Source organism: Zonotrichia leucophrys, chromosome 4, assembly GCF_028769735.1.
Source record: "Zonotrichia leucophrys gambelii isolate GWCS_2022_RI chromosome 4, RI_Zleu_2.0, whole genome shotgun sequence".
Taxonomy (NCBI): domain Eukaryota; kingdom Metazoa; phylum Chordata; class Aves; order Passeriformes; family Passerellidae; genus Zonotrichia; species Zonotrichia leucophrys.
The window spans coordinates 40,796,597-40,816,006 of record NC_088173.1 but is presented as its reverse complement, the minus strand read 5'-3'; the positions used below and the strand labels follow the sequence as shown (position 1 = coordinate 40,816,006).

Here is a 19,410-nt window from a genome sequence, read left to right as displayed (position 1 = left end):
TTAAATTTTCTGTTCATCATTCATTATTGAATTTACATTGACTTTATTTCTTATTCCTGTTGGTTATATATAATTTACCGAAGCTTTACTTTTTCCTCTGAATTTCTGCTGTTGAACATTGAAAGATGTTCTGCTTTGCTGGTGTCAGTAACTCTCAGCAGAGCACTGAACAAGCAGTGCAGAGTCACACCACAAGACCTGTGCTCACTTTGCATGTCTGTGTTTTCACCTGAGGCTGTCGTTCGATTTGTCCTCTGTCATCCATGTTGTTTCTGAAGGGTGGATCCAAGTAACAATTTTATTGGTGCTTTTGTAACACTAACAAGCTTATGGCCTCTGGTTTCTTCTCTAACCTCTCTGTCCTACCCCTGTCTGTTTTGTCTGTAGTCGTGCAGAACAGATCCCTCCTTGCCTGACAAATGAGACTTCTCTCCCCTCTCCTTGGGGTACGCCAGCTTTGTCCCGGAAAAGGTACCGACCCTTCAAAGAGAAACTGATCTCCTTTCCAGTTTTTCTCTCTTGCTGTTGTGTTTCTTCGTTTTGGGGGAGGGATGTTTCTCTTAAATTGCTGTTCTGAGGAGTGCATTTCCACTTGTGTGTTTACTGGATAAAAAAATGTAAAGGCATGTTTCATAGTGAATCCCAGGCAGTGATGAGATTAGAGATGTCTCCAGATTCCCATAGCACCTAAAGTTAGGCTTTTGTTTCAGAATCAAATAAAGCCTAGTATAAGAAATTATCTAAGGGAGGTATATATCACACTCACAGGAACAGTTCAAAGGGATTCAGACGATGCTAGTAGATCAGTGAATACAGCAGGATTTCTTTTTTCCTAATTTTTCAAGAAAGCTTACTTTTGGTGGAAGGTGGATGCTTGTAAACGTGCTCATTTGTTAGTAATTGCAGAGAATAAAAAGTAAAGAATGAACCTGTCAGTACTTGACTACCAGATCATGTAGAGAAGTGCTGAATTAAAAGGTTTGGAAAGAAAGCACAAATGGCCCAATTCAGAAATCCAAGCACCTGCTTTCACTCCCAAGCTACAGTCTTTTCTTATGCATCTTAATGTGTCTGGTAGACTTTAATATTTTTTTTAAAATAAAGGTTACTGTATGAACAGTGTTATTTACAGGTTTGTGCAAATGCGAAAAAAATTTTTCCTGGAGTCTTCAGGGAAGGGAGCAGCCCTTTGCTATCTACCGATGGAAGTTAGACAGAGATTTGCTTTTGGGAACTAAAAAGGCATTTGAAAGACACAGGGTTATCTGACATGCAGGTGCCATGTGTAGAAAATATGATCATTATTGAGTGGTATGCTGCTTAAGATAGGCCATCAAGCTTCGTGGTTGGAATGTAAAATATTTTGCAAAGGAAAACAACCAAAGATGCTTTTGGAAACTGATTTGTAAGGAATGTTTATACTAAAGCAGGTTAATAAAGAGAACCTTTTTTCTTTACTGAGTGATGCTACCCAAGTCATACCTGAATATTCTACAGGGGTGGCTTGGACAAAGACACCTGCCCAGTAACCCAGAACCTCTTGACTGTAATTTCCTTTCTTTCTAACACTGAGACATTTAAGAACAAACATTATAGTTTACAGAGAAAAACCTTAGCTGCCAAAGTATTTTCCCTGTCATTTACTCTGAAGAAACTTGTTAGAAACAGTGAGTCCTGTGGAGGCTCTTTACAGCTTCAGCCCTGCGTTAACCTCTAGCATTGCAGATTGCCCATCCCTTTGCTGCGTTCTGCTGTTCTCCCAGGTATAGGTGGCAGGGCTGCTCAGCTTCACTGAATTACTCAAACACACAGATATGCAAAGGCCTGCAGCAGAACCCAAGCAGTGCCTGCCAAACAGGAGCTGATTCCAGGGTGTGATGAACAAGACTGCCAGATGGGTGGCTGACGCAGCCTGGAAATTAAAATATGAATATAGCTATATATGAATAGATACATTAGGCTTCCCTTGGGTTTTTTTGTGGTACTGAAAATGCACGCAGTTGCTTGAAAGCCCAAGGTAAAGACTGGGTAGTTTAAAAAGTCATTATCCCTGTGGGGTGCTTTCAGCAATTCAGGTAAGCTCCAGTACAGTAATGTAGGTACTTGCTGGGGTTTAAGTGCTTTTGAAATAGATTTTCACAAACAAAAAAAGCCTCTGGATTGTTACAAATTGTGTAAGACTCAAAGTAAAAGTGGACAGAAAGAATGATCATGCTTGCCTGGGTGACTTTCAGATCCTTTGTGAAAAGCATGTTTTAAATTAAAAAAAAACCCTAGGTATTCCAAAAAGTCTGTTTGAACAGCTGTCTGCTTTCTCACAGCATCGTGTTTGTCATTCCTAGTGAATTCAGTGCCAATGGCTGTGATCTTTCTGCTTTCAAAAATAAACAGCTTGGGGTTTGTAGTCCAATATTAATTTTTTTCTCCTCCTAAATGTCAGATACAGTCAAATTCTGTCAAAGTTGACTCTTCCCAGAGAAGTGTTTGCTCTTCTCTTATTGTTTTCTGTCTCCTTTGCTTTGCATCCCTGGGATCTCCCTTGTTGTGGCCTGGTTTTCTGCCTTTTGACTTGTAAGATAGATGCCTAAGGGAGAGCCCTCTGTTGTTTGGCTAAAAGAGCAAGCAGACACTGTGCACACAAATAATTCTTATAAACAAAAATAGCACAGTTCTGGTTTCTCACACAGTCTAGAATAGTTTTAGATGCACTGATATGCTAATATTCTCTCTCAGACTTGTCTCAAAGCTGTATTTCCCTGTGGAGTGCTGCCCTCCAAGTGTTCTCCTTTATGGAAGCAGAGTAGGTGGGACTCCTGCAGCGTGGGTTGGGATGGCAGTACATGGCTGTCCTCCCTGTTACCTGGAATGCATTGTTCTTCCACACTTGTGCATTTTGAATCAAGAAATACAGCTTTTCCCACTCTTTGAATGCTGGAAATTTTAGCAGAAATAAGCATTCTCTCTTTCTTTTTATTCTTTTTTTTTCTTGGGGATATTTTGGTCCTGACAGGGTAAAGTAGAGAATAAAATGTAGCTTAGACTTTTTAGCCATTATTTTTGAAAAGTTTATGTAGTGATCGCTCTTGGGGAACAATATGCAGAGGGTTTATCTACAGTAAATCTTATTTCTTTCCAGATCAAAACGCTGTTGTAATTTTCATCAATAATTATAGCTAATTATATAACTAAATTTATATTAATTAATTTCTCTTAAATTATGTATTTTATTAAATTAGACAGATTAGCCATACAGATGCATGTGTATGTGTACACTGCCTTTTTCCATTATCTGCTTCTTCTTCTTTGTTCTTCCTTAAAGGAGCCATGTAAGAATGTGGAAGTATGGCTAAAGTAATTTATTGCATGTTCTACCCTGACCCATAGAACTATAACATTTAATTAATATTTTGGAAGGATTTTGTAAGATCTCTTTTCTTTTTTCTGTGTAGAGATATCTTTACAAACTGGGTTTTTTTCCCTCCTGAATGGATACAATTTCTCCTAGTATATGTATATGGAAATGTATATGGAAAAACTAAAAATAGAAGGTATTTTAAAATTATGTGAAAAACTTTTAATAGTATATGCTTTAAAAAAAAGAATTTTTCCTTAGTCTGCTAACAGGAAGCCTAGTCTGGACTGTACTGCCTTTTCAGTTGTGTGGAATGTTGCAGTCCAGGTGGTTTGAGACCAAGATCATATTTATGTTTGTGACTCACAGTGAGCGATGCTTTTGTCATGTTCTCTGTGTGCTACTATGTCTTAACCTCATAATTTACCTAACAAGGTGAACGTGATAGTGCAGATCAGGGTGCTTAAAAGTAAAATTTGTACTTAAAAGTGGACAGAATGTCTTAAGGAGTGGACTTTTGCTAGACTTACGAGAATTCTTAAATATAAATGGATATTTAGTTTTTTTAACTGCATCCTGTAAAATTTGCATTGAGATGCTCAAGGTGACATTGGAAAGAGGGTGCAGTTTTCTCCTTCAGATGAAGAGCAGTGCTTTTAGGATGCATGAGAAACAATTGCCTGTATTCCAGTTTCTGCAGTAAGTCAGGGCAGAGGCTTGAGATAACATCTCTTTGTGATAGCATTACCAGTTGTTACACTGTTCTTAATTCCATTCATTTTAAAAGCAGCAATGAAGCCTTTCTTACCTGCTAGATGTTTCCATAACATAATGGTGGGGTTGACAGGGAAGTTTCGAAAATTAATGGCCTAAGGGTTTGTAGAAAACACTAGAAAAATTCATTTAGGGAGATCTTTTTCTTAGCAGTTGGTTTCAGAATTGCCATATTACTTTCTGTTTCCTGTAAGCATTAGCTAAATGCGTAAAGCATTGGTAATCTAATTTTTCTTAAAAACTCTGTTTTGAACAGTACTCTTGGGTCGTTCAGGTGCCAAGTTTTTGCTGATCTGCCATAAAGCTTTTCAGTAGGAACCTTTTTATTGGAACATTATTTATTGAACCAGTTTTCCAGCCAGCACAGAAGATTGTGCTGTGCTTCCTGTTGTCCTGTTTTAGGCTGAATAATCCGATGTGTCAGCCTTCCCATAGATGTGTTTCTTGCTGGGGGATTGGGCTTGATGGCTGTGTTTAGGGCAGAATTGTGTTTGCAGCCCTCCTCATTTCCCATCTATGTCCTGTTTTTCTCAGGAGAAAGAGATTGCCTTGTTGGAAGTGTCTAAAGGGCAAGGAACAGCCAGTCTCAAAGTCTGAACTTGTGTTAGGGTCAGGGTTTGAGTTAATTTCTGTCACTGAGAACAGAAGAGAGGAAATAGTTCTTTCAGCTGATATGATAAGAAGAAACTCTTCTTGTTTTGCTGTATTCAGTTGTAAAACAAAGGACAATACGTGGTCATAAAAAAATTTCTTACACAGAGTTTGTTCTATTTCTTCTTATACATAAGCATATGATAAATACTGTGAGCTGTGGTGATTTGGGTTGTGGTTTTTCTGGGTTCGTGGTTTTTTGGGTTTTTTTGGAGGTTTCTTGTGTGATTTGCTTTTCTTTTTTTGTGGCGAGCCTGAGTCTTTCAATCTCACTTATGCTTCTAAAGCACCATCTTGAAAGCATATGTTCAGTAAGCTGCTCATGCTGTTTGTGTGTTGAAACCCTTGCTGAAAGAAGAGTGGCATCAAACTGATACCTCCAGGAGTTTCAATGAAGAACATGTCTGCATTTCTCAGCACCAGTGGTTGCTTCTAAGTCAGTGTGTCAAATCCTCTCTTCCCTGGGTCAGACTACAGCCATTTGGTTTTACATCTTCATGTAAAACCAAATGGCTGTAGCAGTCATGGAAGGACTGAGAACATACACATTGCTGGCTTGAGCACAGAGACCACCCTTCTATTCCCCTAGGCTGATTAGAGTTTGCTGGGAGTTTTGTGATAGTGCATTTCCTAATCAGTTGTTAATGAAAAGCAAAAGGGGACACACATCCAGAGAACAGGAGTAGTGGTAGGTTGCTCACTGCAGTTGTTGTGTGCCACCTCTACAACTAGAATGAAAAGAGGGAGTCAATAAAAACAATCTCTTAATTCTTGAAACCATGTAGCACCTGGGAAAGACGCTTCCAAATTCAAGAATAGTTGAGAAACTGAAACCTCTCCAGGCTGTCTTTAGGGAAACATGCCCAAAAGGTTTGAGAAGAGGAACACTTGTCTAACTGAGGGAAGAGAAAGGAAAAAGGAGTAACATCTATAGGCCAATATAATTTTACAGCTGTTTGAAAAATGCAGAGCTTACAATAGCTGGGTGTTGTAACCATGGGATGTTTTCTGTCCTGCAGGCACACATATCATTCTGTTTCAACACCTCCTGTTTGCCCTCAGAAAAATATAGCTGATGTGAAGCTCCAGACAGGACCCACATCCATACACAGCTCTGATGCAGTCATTATTCACCCTGGTGCTATGCTTGCAATGCTGGATCTTCTGGCCTCTGTTGGATCAGCAACACACCCAGAGGTAAGGGAAAAAAAAGTGTGGTCTGAAGCTTTGGGAGTTGCTGGGGGAAGGAATGGCTGTGGGAAATAGGAAAGCTGGTGATGTCCTCTCATTTTGTACGGAAAAACTAATATATTTCACAGGCTGAGTTGTATAACTGGTGGCATAGAGATCTGGAAGAAATTGCTTTATTTCATGGGCTTTCTTTTGTTTATCTCTTTCAAACTCTTGTTAGTAATGTAAGTTTAAAGAACGGTCTGAAGTAGCCATCATGTAAGTTTCCAAGCACTGTGATTAATTCATGTTTTCCCTGATATATCAGGTATTAATGCATACTGTGAGGACACAGGACTGAGCATCATATCTTGGGCTATGCACACTGTTTGAAGGAGCTGGAATATGTTCTAGTTCTAAAGTTGTTCTAGTTAAAGTTTAAAGTTCTAAATTTGTTCTAGTTCTAAGTTATACTGACTGCTTTGTACAATTCCCAACCCAAAATGTCTTTGAATATGAAGGATTTATTGGACATTTTTGGAAGTTGCTTATGGAATTTTTGTTTGAGATGTCTTCCCTCAAGAATACTTTTTATTAAAAAAAAAAAAAAAAAGGGTTCTGAAAGCTTGCATGAATTACTGGATTCTTCTTTCTTGGTCTCTACTGGTCATGAGTGTGGTAACTTTCTGCCTTCATGACATAAATTTGACAATTGTGTTGCATACGTCTTTAGTTTTTTAGAGGTTATGGTGGTGATGGGCAGCAGAATGAAGCTCATATAATCCAAGAGGAAGTTAGTTAGCAACCTGATACCCAGGTTAAACACTCACAAATCTATGGGGCTGATGGAATCTGCCCAAGGGTGCTGAGGAAGCTGGTGGAAGTGCTCACTGAGCCACTTTCCATCATTTACCAGCAGTCCTGTCTAATCAGGAAAATTACAGCTGACTGAAGTTTAGTCAATGTGATGCCCATCTACAAGATTGTCCAGGGGAAGCACAGGCCCCTCAGTCTGACCCCAGTGCTGGGGAAGGCTGTGGAGCAGATCATTGCACATCCCGTGCTGCAGCATGTACAGAACAGTTGTGAAATCAGGCCCAGCCAGCATGGCTTTACGAAAGGCAGGGCCTGCTTAACTAACCTGGTCTCCTGTGACAAGGTGACCCTCTTGGTTGATGAGGGAGAGGCTGTGGATGTTGTTTACCTGGACATTAGTAAAGCTTCTGGCACTGTTTGCCACTGCATTCTTCTGGAGAAACTGGCTGGTCGTGGCTTGAGTGGGTAGACTCTTTGCTAATTTAAAACTGGCTGGGTGGCCAGGCCCAGAGTGGTGGTGAATGAAGTTACACCCATCTGGCAGATGGTCACCAGTGGTGCTCCCCAGGGCTCAGGACTGGGCCAGATCTGTTTAGTGTCTGTGTTGATCTGGACCAGGGAATCAGGTACACCCTCAGTCAATTTGTGGATGGCACCAAGTTCAGCCAGAGTGCTGACCTGCTGGAGGGCAGGAAGGCTCTGCAGAGGAATCTGGACAGGCTGGATTGATGGGCTGACGGCAGTTGTGTGAGATTGCCAAGTGCTGAGCTCTGCTCTTGGGTTGCAACATCCCAGACAGTGCTGCAGGCTGGAGAAAGAGTGGCTGGAAAAGACCTGGGAATGCTGGTCTGCAGTATGGGCAAGCTGTGCCCAGGTGCCCGAGAAGGGCAATGGCATCGTGGCCTGTATCAGCAAGTGTGGCCAGAAGGAGCAGGGCAGTGACCGTACTTGGTACTGCTGAGCCTGCACCCCAAATCCTGTGTCCAGCTCTGGACCCCTCACTACAGGAAAGACAATGAGGTGCTGGACCCTGTCCAGAGGAAAGCAGAGGAGCTGAGGAAGGGTCTGGAGCACAAGTCCTGAGAGGAGTAACTGAGGACGCTGGGAGTGTTTTAGCCTGGAGAACAGGAAGCTCAAGGAGGTTCCTTACCTCTCTCTAAAACTACCTGAAAGTAGGTTATAGCAAGGCGAGGGGCAGTCCCAACAAGTCAAACAAGTAATAGGCTGAGAGGAAATGGCATCAAGTTGTGCCAGGAGAAGTTTAGGTTGGATATTAGGAAAATCTTCACCTAAAAGGTTGTTAAGCACTTGAATGGGCTGCCTAGGGCACTGTTTGAATCACCAGGCATCCAAGTCTTTAAAAGACATGTAGATGTGGCACTTGGGAGCATGGTTTAGTGGTGGGCTAGGCCATGGCTGGGTAAAGAGTTCAACTCAGTGATCTTAAAGGTCTTTTCCAACCTAAATGATTATGTCTCTAAGTTACTAGGAATAACTTAATAGTCACAAAAATAAGAGTTTCTAGTTCCCTCTAAGCTGGCTGTCTTTGCTGGTGAAAAGTAGAGGTTAGTTTAACTATTCTTACCTGAATTATTTTTCTTGACTATAGTTCTGCTAATCCTTTGTCTAATTACCTATTTTTGTGCAGAGTGTTTCTTCACACAGACATGTGCACACACACACCCTGAAAACACACAAGTGCATGCACATATATTTAAGTATAGTTAATTTTCTGTATTTATTGCTAATGTTAGTTTCCTTTCTATTATTATGTATAAAGCCTTTCTTCTGTTTTCCTCCTCAGTTTGCACTTTGTCAAGCCCTGTGCTGTTCTCTTTTACAGCATGCGCTGGATCTGCAGCTGGCAGTGGCCAACATCCTGCAATCTCTGGTGCATACAGAGAGAAACCAGCAGGTCATGTGTGAAGCTGGGCTCCATGCACGACTTCTGCAAAGATGCAGCGCTGCTCTGGCAGATGAGGACCACTCCTTGCATCCCCCACTCCAAAGGATGTTTGAAAGGCTGGCCTCCCAGGCTCTGCAGCCCATGGTGTTGAGGTCAGGATAGCGCAATATCCCATTTTTTCTCATCAAATAGGTTGTATCTTGACAGAGAGAGACTTTTTACCAGGGCCTGTAGTGACAGGAGCAGCACTACAGGTTTTAAAGTGCAAGAGGCTGGATTTAAATTAGACTTGAGGAAGACCTTTTTTATGGTGAAGGAGCTGAGACACTGGAAGAGGTTGTCCAGAGAAGTTGTGAATGTCCCATCACTGGAGTTGTTCAAGGTCAGGTTAGACAGGGCTTTGAACAACCTAGTGTAAGTGAAAGCAGTACCAGCCCACAGCAGAGGGCTTAGACCAAATGACCTTTAAAGGTCCCTTCCAACCCAAACTGTCCTGGGGTTCTGTGATCTCAGCTGTAGGAAGGAATTTAATTGTATTATTTCCTATGGATCACTGGCTGGCTGACCTGTAGCCAGGACGGCTGCTCGGTTCCCCTCAGTGACATGTAGCTGTGTCAGAAGGGATTCTGCAAGGAGCCCTCTAGCTCATGGTCACATTACAGGGGCTTAAGCTTCTCTAAGCAGAGACATTGAGCCTGTGTAGCTCTGTACTGAGATAGTACTTTTATCTAGAGATACAGGTGTTGATAGCTGTGAAATGATTCCCCCAGCCAAATAGAACACACTGGTAAAATAAAGCTGAAGTCTCTTACTTCAGCCTATGATCTGCCTCTCATGAAGAGTTCCCCTTGCTGGACATGCATCATCAAATGTCCTGATGTTCTCCTGCAGAATGCAGCAGCCTCCTGCCATGTTTTCAAGTGATGAGAAGGGAGTTATCAAAATTGCTTTATTTTATGATAAATTACTTTATCAAAAGTGCTTGATTATTCAAAATAGTGTTAACTTTTGAGAGCATGTGTTCCAAAATTAAATTGTTTTGAATGGATCAAATATGTTATGGATTGTAATTATGCATTGGGTAATTTTCTTAGTTAAAAGTTATGTTTATTGCAAGCAATTACTGACTTTTTTAAAAAGTGCTATTAGATTTGGTGCCACTATAGGCAAATAAGTAGAGAAAAATACTTCCGAATTTTTTTTCTCCTTCTTAGGGAATTTCTACGCCTGGGAAATCCTTTGAATTGCGGAGCCTGGGACAAAAAGTTGTTGAAGCAGTACCGAGTGCACAAACCCAGCTCACTGAGTTTTGAACCAGAAATGAGAAGTAGGTGCTGAAGTGCTAAAAATGTGTGTAAATAATGTTTCACTCATGTCCCCCAATTGCATACCTGTTTAAAATTTTTAGATAAGCATTCATAACAACCCAGCTTTACCCCAGCTTTGTATGAATGTGAAATCATCAGCACAGTCAGACTGGAAAAGTTGTAAAACCAGAGGGAATGTAGTACTTATATTGAATATATATCCAGCAAAGATTATTGCAGGTTTTTATTTTAGGAAGTAACTGTTAAATATGGTAGTAGTTTGTTTTAAGTCTTGCGTAGGTCCTGCATTTGTAGTTACTTAACATTATTTTTTCTCAGCTACTTTTGCATGCACACAGCAAATAATTATATCTGTGTTAGTATCTCGCATGGGTTCACTAAGGTGTCAGATAAAATAACTGCTCAATCTCCTATTATTATCCATGAGTTGTAGAGCTTGGGAATAGCTATTCATGTAGTATAGGAGAGTCTCAGTAAATTATAATACAAAGAAATTGTTGAAAAGTTTCCAAAGCACAAGATATTTATTTCTGTGTGTCAACTTGGTCATTATATGGCTGGCTGTAACATAACATTAAAAATAGCTTAGTTGAAATTTTTGAAATATTTAAAAGAAACTAGAAAGTGTCTTAGATGATACCGGATAAGCATTTAATCGTGAAATAAATAAGCAAAATAAATTAACTGAATTCGTGTTATATTATCTTGTTCAGTAGATTTTAAAAGAAGGGAGAAGAAGAGATTCAATTTATCTCTTGGCCAGTGTTCTATTTATTTATATATATATATTTGCATTAGAGTATTATCACCGGGAAAAATAAACAATGAGAACAATGAAAATGTGAGACTAGAAAGTTTTTAGCCTAGGAAAGAGAATGCAAAGCTACCTCCTGAATACCACAAATTATGTTTAATTGCCTAATCTAAATTTACTTTCTGTTCACTAAGAGCTCTGAGACTGCATCTGAAAAAGCACATAGCAGAGTTTTCCTGGCTTGTTAAGTCAGGTAGCAGGAATGCATCTAAAGAGGAACCTCTGCAAAAAGGACACTGTGCTGACATGAGATAATGCGGGAGGGCCTCGTGGCTTTACCACAAACTTTCCTTGGCGTGTTGTGCAAGATGTCCATCTTTCTGCCTTGGTTGTACATTTTTATAATCAAAGCAATGCTGCCCAGCTCGTTATCTTATGAGAGGCTGAACTAGCTGACAGTCTGTGGACACTTTAGCTATTGCACCAGACTTGAAAGGTCCAAATAAACAGCCTTAAAATGCCACCCTGTTGCAAAGCTGTATTGCAATGCTGTGTTGTTTCTTGGCTTCTCCTGTAGATAGCATGGTCACCTCCATGGAAGGTCTGGGTCCCGACAGCGTCTTCAGTGCGCACGAGGACAGCCACTACCGGATAAGCAAGAGCCTGCTCAAGCCAGCAGAAGGGAGCACAGTGCCCCTGACCAGAGTCAAGTGTTTGGTCTCCATGACAACCCCACATGATATCAGGCTTCACGGATCATCGGTGACACCGGCGTTCATCGAGTTTGACACATCTCTGGAAGGGTTTGGGTAAGGTCCTGCTGTGCTCTCATGTGGCGTGGGGCACAGTGCAGTGTTTGCTTACTTCCTGCTTTCCCAAAGGAATGCTTTTAAATTTTAATAGACTGTTTGCAAGTAAGGAACAAATGAACTCGTTTGAAGAGGAGAAAGGAATGCTTCGAGTCACTAAATTTCCACTTTCCCATTCATTAATATCTTGATAAAAAATGCTTGTTTGCCATGTGTGAAAGTGAAAAAAAAAGAAGTATGTGTCATTGATGGGACCCTCTCAGTTCTGGGTTTCACATCCCTTTTAAAACAAAGGAATGCCAACATACCCTTGAAGGGTTGCTGTCATTTACGTATGACATTTGGATGGCACGGGTATTCTGAGACCCACTTAAAATTGCTGAAAAACATGAAAATGTGAAATTGCATCAGAAATACAAATGAAGCAGACAAGGCAGCTATGATGAGTTAGAGAACTGAAAGAAGCTTAGTATTACTAACTGGAGGCGTAGCCTGGATATCATGCTTAGCTAATTTTTTCTTTTAGCACCACTTACTTGTTTTTCTCTCTCTAATTAAACACCTGCTGAGTGAAGCACTTTTTTGACGATCATGTAATATGATTTAACTATTCAGAAGATGAAAGCATGACACCATTCTCAACATCTGTTTAAGAAAAATGTTTGATCTTTTTGGTTATAAAAATGGAACAGTAAAACTTGAATACTTGGGAGCTCTGCTGCTGTCTGCATTCTCTTTTCAGCTCTGTAAAGCAAGGATGTAGCTTCCATTTTCCATCTACCCTTAATATCTAACACAGTCAGGGACAGACTTATTTTTTTAGTAAACAAATGTTACTCTAATCTGCGTTCTACATCCTTCATAAGAGAGAAGAAAAGAAAATTGTCTGGACCTAAGAACTTGAAATAGGCTGGCAAAATGAATTTTCTTTGTGTTTGCTTCAAGAGATTTGTGGGTACTGGTAACATGTCCAGAAGTAACTCACATAATGCAGTTGTGACTTCTTGTAATTTCAGCAAGTCAACTAAGAAAGCTTCTGTAATACATTTAGAAAAACAAAAAAAATTAATAACTTTTTTCCTTCCATTGATTTCCTTTGTGCATCAGAGGCTCTTGTAAGGACCAAGCATAGTTAAGTTAGAGGAATATGATGTTAGTTTGAGAGCATACTTTCTTTAGATAGGAATGCCATTGTCTGCAGTTGCCAGATCCTTTGACTATTTAGCTGATCCAGTCTCTTCAGAAAGTTCAGAACAACTCAAAGGCTGCTGCAAGATGCAGGGTGCCCACAAGGGAACATCTTAGGCTATGGAGCCACATGGGCATGACTCTATACCTTCACACCAAAGGCTTACACTGCCAAAGTTCTTTGTGCCAGAGATACTTTAGACTCACAATGAGCAATCTGGAAAATTAATTCCTATTTTTCATTACTACATAAGTCACCAAGCATGTGTGCTTATGGTATATTTTTCTAAGCTATGTTTTGTTTGTATTGAACTCCACTTACACTGACTTCCATAAACTCCAGTGTGTTACTGGTCTTGTGTTTAACAGCTGCCTGTTCTTACCAAGTCTGGCTCCCCACAATGCACCTACAAATAATGCTGTCACTACAGGACTTGTTGATGGTGCCGTTGTGAGCGGAATTGGAACTGGTGAGTATCCAGTGTGACTGGTGACAAAGAGTGTTTTGTGTCTGATGTTTACTTCTCTTAGACTTCTTGATTAGCCATGAACTGATAGTACGGTGTTGGACACTGTGCACCCACAATCAGGAACTTCTTGTGTCTTTTTTTCTAAATGTGTTTCTGATGCCCCCAAGATAGTGAAAAGCAATATAAAATATAAATGTGTGATTGCTTTAAAATGCAAAGCTTAAAGTAGAAGGCTAAATTGTAATCAACTAACATGTATGAGTAATAAGCCAGATGCATTAAGAAAAAGTGGAGGTCGTAGTGTGTAGAGAACATAGGAAATGTGGAGAGAATTGTAATGCTGTACTTGTGACTTTGTTCTGTTGAATCCTTGACTGCATTTATTACAGCTGTAGTTGCACACACCATCACAAAAGCCCCAGCTAAATTGTCTGCCATCACTTTTACATGTTGTTGTGGATTATTCACCCTTCAGAAACTGGAATGCTTAATTAAAAGCTGTGGGATTAATTGAACATGGTCACTTAGTTGTTAAGTCTAAAAACTAAGGTGAAGGCTTACTGCAGTAAGATAGTAAGATAGAATTAGTGGGAGCATCCTGGGATATTAGGTGGAGTTAGATGTATGTGGTAGACAGATTTTCCCTTAACAGGGGCTTCTCCAGCATCTGAGAAAACACAGCTAGTGTTAGCTGAGCTGATATGAAAAAAGGACCAGGATCAAGTAGGTATCCTAACTGCAGCTATGTAATGGGCTTCTTTTTATTTTTAGGTGAAAGGTTTTTCCCACCGCCATCTGGTTTAAGCTACTCAACTTGGTTTTGCATTGAACATTTTAGTACACCTCCCAATAACCATCCTGTGAGACTCCTCACTGTAGTGCGGCGCGCCAACTCCTCGGAGCAGCATTACGTCTGCCTTGCCATTGTCCTCTCGGCAAAGGACCGCTCACTGATTGTTTCAACTAAAGAAGAATTGCTTCAGAATTATGGTAGGAGTTGTGCCACATCATCAGCTAATGCTGACAGTATTATAGGGATGCAACATCAAGTTTACTTTAAACCCAGTATCCAGAAGAATTGTGTGCTGGAACTTTAATTGCTGCTTCACCAATTCCTCATTTTTTGACAATGGAAAAATGTAAACATTAATTTATGGAGCTTTTATAATTTCCAAAGAAGGTTTGATTTCTGAATATAAAAGAAAAATTTTTGCCAAAACCCCAGGTAATAAGTATTCAAGAGAGGGATTACATCATTGATTTTGAAAGGTTTTGCCTTTGATTTATATTGTGTCATTTGTTTTAGACATCATCTTTTGAGGTCTTGATGTGCAAATTTTAACTGTCTTTGCTTTGAGGAAGTTTGGAAATAGTAAACTAATAGGTTGAAGGCTTTTTCAGTCTGGATAGTCCAGTACTGGAGGGATTTTTGAAGGCAAGCAGTCATTCACTTCGTATTCTAATGCTGCGGTCAGTTTTCAGAAACAGTTTGTGTCTCCATTCAGTATCTGTGACCAAAGGAGGAATTACAGGAGGTGTAGTGAAGATCTAAGTGAAGCTGGTGATATCAATAAATTTGCTAGAGAGCTATCAGTGCACTCAGGGGCTTGAGGATGAGCTGTCTCTAGCCTTGTCCTCCATCAGAGCCTCCAAAAGTGGTTGGTTCTGACAGGCTGTTGCACACTGAGTCTGTGGAGGAGCTGAGAGGAGCAGGGCAGCCTTCTGCATGTGTTTCAGGCTAAGCTCTTCACCGACCAGCCCAAAGGGTTGTCAAAAACTGTTCCTGCTTCTGTTCTTTACTTTTGAGTAGGCAGCACTAATACAGAATTTGTACCATTGTTGTTATTAAAAAAACTCTCACAAGGAACTAAGCGGACTGTTACCATGAAAGTAAGGAATAATCTGTAAACAGACATTCACATCATTAACTGCAGCAGTCTCCCTTGGCAGAAGTCAAATTCAAAATCTGAAACTTGGGAGTTGAAAACCCATAGTGTAAAGTAGGAATTAAACCGCCTAAATTACAAAGATACTGACAGTGCTTTCTTTCTCAGAGGACCAAATTCTTAGGGAATGAAGCAAGTTTATCTTCACACTAACTGTTTTAGCTGCACTGAAGCTATAGTTCATATGTTTTAGTTTAGTGTGCACCTATAATCAAACTCCCTGAAAGAGATTGGATTTGAAAAGGCTTTGTCAGAGAAGATATGAAGGTTTCTGAATATAGAGACCGTTTTTTTACTTCAGCCAGGACACTATGCTTCACTCAAATGCTACCTTGTAGTGTCTAAGTCATAGTTGGTGGTGTACTGTTGAGTGCTGAGCAGGTAGGGACCTGAAGAACTGAGACTGGAAGTGCTGTGTGCAACACAGGGATTGGAAGTGCTGATAGTCTCTTGTAAGAATAAATGGGGTGATTTAAGGACCCTGATTGAGGGCAAGAATTGTGCTTAGAGATGTTTGGCTAAGAAAAAGAACTTGAGATTATTTTTGTATCTGAATGTTAGTTCTAAATACTCTAGCTTTAACATTTTCCTTGTGCTGTTTCTAAAGAAATGAGTGTTCTCCCTGTGCAGGCAGCTGTTGTGCTAAGAGGATTAATGATATCTTTTCCTTCAGTATGAAAGAGTGAAGAGAGATGTGAAAAAGTTCATGGTTGAAACATTCCCTGGGTTTTGGGCAATTTCCTTTTTCTTTTTTTTCTTTCTGTTGGGACAGCTTTTAAGTAGAGTAAGGGTCATTTTTGTGATGCAAAAGTGGGAATAAAAAAAAAAGTGGGAGTATGGTTATCATCCTCTCCACAGTGTGAGAAAGGTGAAAAATAGCTCTGTGGGTTTCTGGACACGTCTGTTGGTTCTTGGTGACTGCTACTGTAGAAACTTCTTCAGGAAAACAATAAAAGATCTTTCTGTAACTTGCATGTCAGCAAGAGAAAGTAAAACCTTGAGCCATCTAGCAATTCCAGCTGAAATTTTGAAGGGAGCGGAGAAGGTATGAAGTAAAATACAATTGTCAAAAGTCTAAATATATCTTGAGATTTTTAAGCTCTTGTAACATTTCTGCTGGTGCCCACTAACTGATGCTTTTCCTTTAGTTGATGACTTCAGTGAGGAATCATCATTTTATGAAATTCTTCCCTGTTGTGCCCGTTTCCGCTGTGGTGACCTCATTGTGGAAGGCCAGTGGCATCACCTAGTTCTGGTCATGAGTAAAGGCATGCTGAAGAACAGCACAGCTGCACTCTACCTCGATGGACAGCTTGTTAACACTGTTAAGGTAAAATAAATCTTTCAATTCTCATTTTTACTGCTTTGAGTGATTTTTTTTCTCTGTGCAGTAAAAAAACCTTACAAGAAAAAAGTGCAAAATCAACCACCACCACCACCACATCCAAAAGGTGGTCACCCCCAACAGAATAGAAAAAAACCCCAACCCAAGCAACAAAACAAAAAACAGCAAGCAAACACCACATTTATTTGCAAAGATCAATACCTCATTGTTAGGTGGAAGAAACTGCAGAGAGCAGTGAAGACCACTGTGGGCCTGTCCCTGAGCACAAAATATTCCCAAGCTGTAACGGATATCCAAACATCTTTTGACAACTGGCAGGTGTTGGCTTTAAGGTATAAAGCATAACCTGGTGTGGGGTTTAAACTAGCTAATGTTATCATACTCTGCTGTAGGTAAAACAGCATGTTGACTTTCAAAGTTTACCTCCCAGTATTGCTTTTGCAAGAGGAGGACTACATTATATTATGCTGACAGCTGTAACACGAGTGTCTCTCTGGCCATCTCTCTGGCTACATGTTATAGCTACTAACAGAATTTTTACAATGTAAATAGAAAAAGGCCTGTGAGGTTATTGTCTTTATATATTGGCCAGGATCTTACTAGTGTATTTGTTTAACCATTTGAAAAGTCTTACTGAATTTAGTTCATCACATTTGCACTTTAGCTTGAAATGATGTAATTTCCAAAGGCTGGGAAGGGAGAAACAACACGACTTTGTGCACCATGTCTTTAGAATCAAGATACAGCTTCTTTAGGCACAGAATTATCATGTTTTCCTGTATTTCCATACACATCTTTGTCTTTTGATAGCCACTTCTGGTCTTCACATTTCCTTTCTGTTTAACGTTCTTCACTGTCTGGTTCAGTACATTGTCGGAATACCCTCCGTCACATAGCAATCATTTGGTATCTCATCTGGCTTGCAGAATGATTTGTGGACAAAATTTCTGATCTTGTCATGGTACCCTTGCTCCCTCGCTAACTCGCCTGTGCTTTGTTCCCTCACAGCTTCACTACATCCACAGCAGCCCCAGTGGCTCTGGCTCTGCCAACCCGCCCGTGGTCAGCACGGTGTACGCGTACATCGGCACGCCACCCGCCCAGCGCCAGCTCTCCTCCCTGGTGTGGCGCCTGGGCCCCACACACTTCCTGGAGGAAGTGCTGCCTGCCCCAGGGGTCAGCACCATTTACGAGCTGGGACCCAATTATGTCGGGAGCTTCCAAGCAGTTTATGTCCCATGTAAGTACAAGTCAGGTGGCACCTGGTAACTTGGGCTGTCTGGGCTGGAATTCTTGTGTGCGTACTGGCAGAAGAGGTGAGAGAGTATGCAGGAGCAGGGAGGAAAAGCTTGCTCTTCACAGGAAGAAGATTAGTAGCTGCTGTTGAAGAGTATGATAGGAATCCAAATTCTTGTGCTGAGATATAGTAGTAGTGTTTGTATTACTCACTTTGGTTTTAAACCAGTTAGAAAAGTCATTATTCATACTGTATGCAATATTTATCGGTAGAAAGTGAAATCAGAAAGGATACAAAATTTTAAAGATATAGTTTATATCTTATATAGTTTAAAGATAAAGTTATAGTTTTAAAGATATAGTTATATATTCTATTTGAATCTTGTGTCTCTCATACCATTCCAAGGCAGCTTTCCTATCAAAATGTTAAAAAAACAGTTGTCACAGGCAAAGATGCAGATTTACCAAATGCTTCTCTGGCTTTTGATTGCTTTGTTTTCCTTCAGAAGAGAAGGGAAGTTTACAGCCTTTAGGCTGGACAATATCACATCTCAGCTATTTGCAAAATCTTTTTTTTTGCAGTGTAAGTTGCTTAAGGTTTTACTGTTCAAATTAAAAGAAAAACAATGCCATTAATGAAGGGAACTTCTGTTTTGTCTTTAAGGTAAAGATTCGAAGTCTGAAGGAATCAATCCATCACCGGTATCTTTGGTACCAGAAGAAAAGGTCTCCTTTGGTCTCTATGCACTGTCAGTTTCTTCATTTACAGTGGCAAAAATAAGGAAAGTTTACAACAAGTTGGATAGTAAAGCTATTGCCAAGCAGGTATGTTGGGAAGTCAGGCAGTAAATGTGTATGACTTTTTCTTTTCTTTTAACTTACTTCAAGACAATTTGTTCAATGCAGCCAGGAACAATCTAGTCCGATCCCCCTCCTGTGGGCAAGGACACTTTTCACTCTGTCAGGTTGCTCAAAATGTATTCCAACCTGACCTTGAATGCTTCCAGGGACTGAGAACTCACAGCTCCTCTAGGCACTAGATGGCCGATCTTGGGGCTTCTGTGATGGGGTGACTGCATCAGTGGATAAGGGGAGGGTTACAGATGTGGTTTACCTGCACTGCTGTAAAGCCTTTGACATAGTCCCCCACTTCATCTTTCTCTCTAAATTGGAGAAATATGGATTCAGTTGGTGGGCTGTTAAGATGTATGAGAAAGTGGTTGGACAGTTGCATGCACTGGGTAATGGTCAATGGCTCAGAGTCCCAATGGAAATTGGTGACAAGTGCTGTCCCTCAGGAGTCCATGTGGGGGCCAGTATTATTTAATACCTTCATTAATGACAGAGAGGGATCAAGTGCACCCTCAGCACATTCACTGATGAAACTAAGCTGAGTGATACTATTGACACACTTCAAGGACAGGATTCCATCCAGTGGGATCTGGATGAGTTCCAGGGCTGGGTGGGCCCATAGAAATGAGTCAGTTGGAAGCTCACGAGGTTTAACAACACCGAGTACAAGGTGCTGCACCTGGGTCAGGGCAATCCCTGGTATCAATCCAGGCTGGGGATGAGCAGATGGAGAGTAGTCCTGCTGAGAAGAACTTGGAGGTGCTGGTGGAAGTGGGGGCTGGACATGACCCACCCATGAGCATTCACAGCCCA

At 40.6% G+C, this 19,410-nt stretch overlaps 1 protein-coding gene across 8 annotated transcripts in view; it reads left to right on the top strand.

The window, feature by feature from the left end:
- Positions 1-19,410, top strand: part of WDFY3 (WD repeat and FYVE domain containing 3) — a 153,055-nt gene that overhangs the window by 84,722 nt on the left and 48,923 nt on the right. For 7 of the 8 annotated variants that reach the window (XM_064711261.1, XM_064711260.1, XM_064711258.1 and 4 more), the window contains 10 exons: positions 388-471; positions 5,797-5,974; positions 8,607-8,821; positions 9,884-9,996; positions 11,329-11,560; positions 13,118-13,218; positions 13,990-14,208; positions 16,313-16,494; positions 17,518-17,749; positions 18,410-18,570. In XM_064711261.1, the coding sequence (XP_064567331.1) occupies positions 388-471; positions 5,797-5,974; positions 8,607-8,821; positions 9,884-9,996; positions 11,329-11,560; positions 13,118-13,218; positions 13,990-14,208; positions 16,313-16,494; positions 17,518-17,749; positions 18,410-18,570 (1,717 nt within the window). The remainder of the gene's footprint in view (positions 1-387; positions 472-5,796; positions 5,975-8,606; positions 8,822-9,883; positions 9,997-11,328; positions 11,561-13,117; positions 13,219-13,989; positions 14,209-16,312; positions 16,495-17,517; positions 17,750-18,409; positions 18,571-19,410) is intronic. The other variant, XM_064711262.1, reaches the window with a different exon arrangement.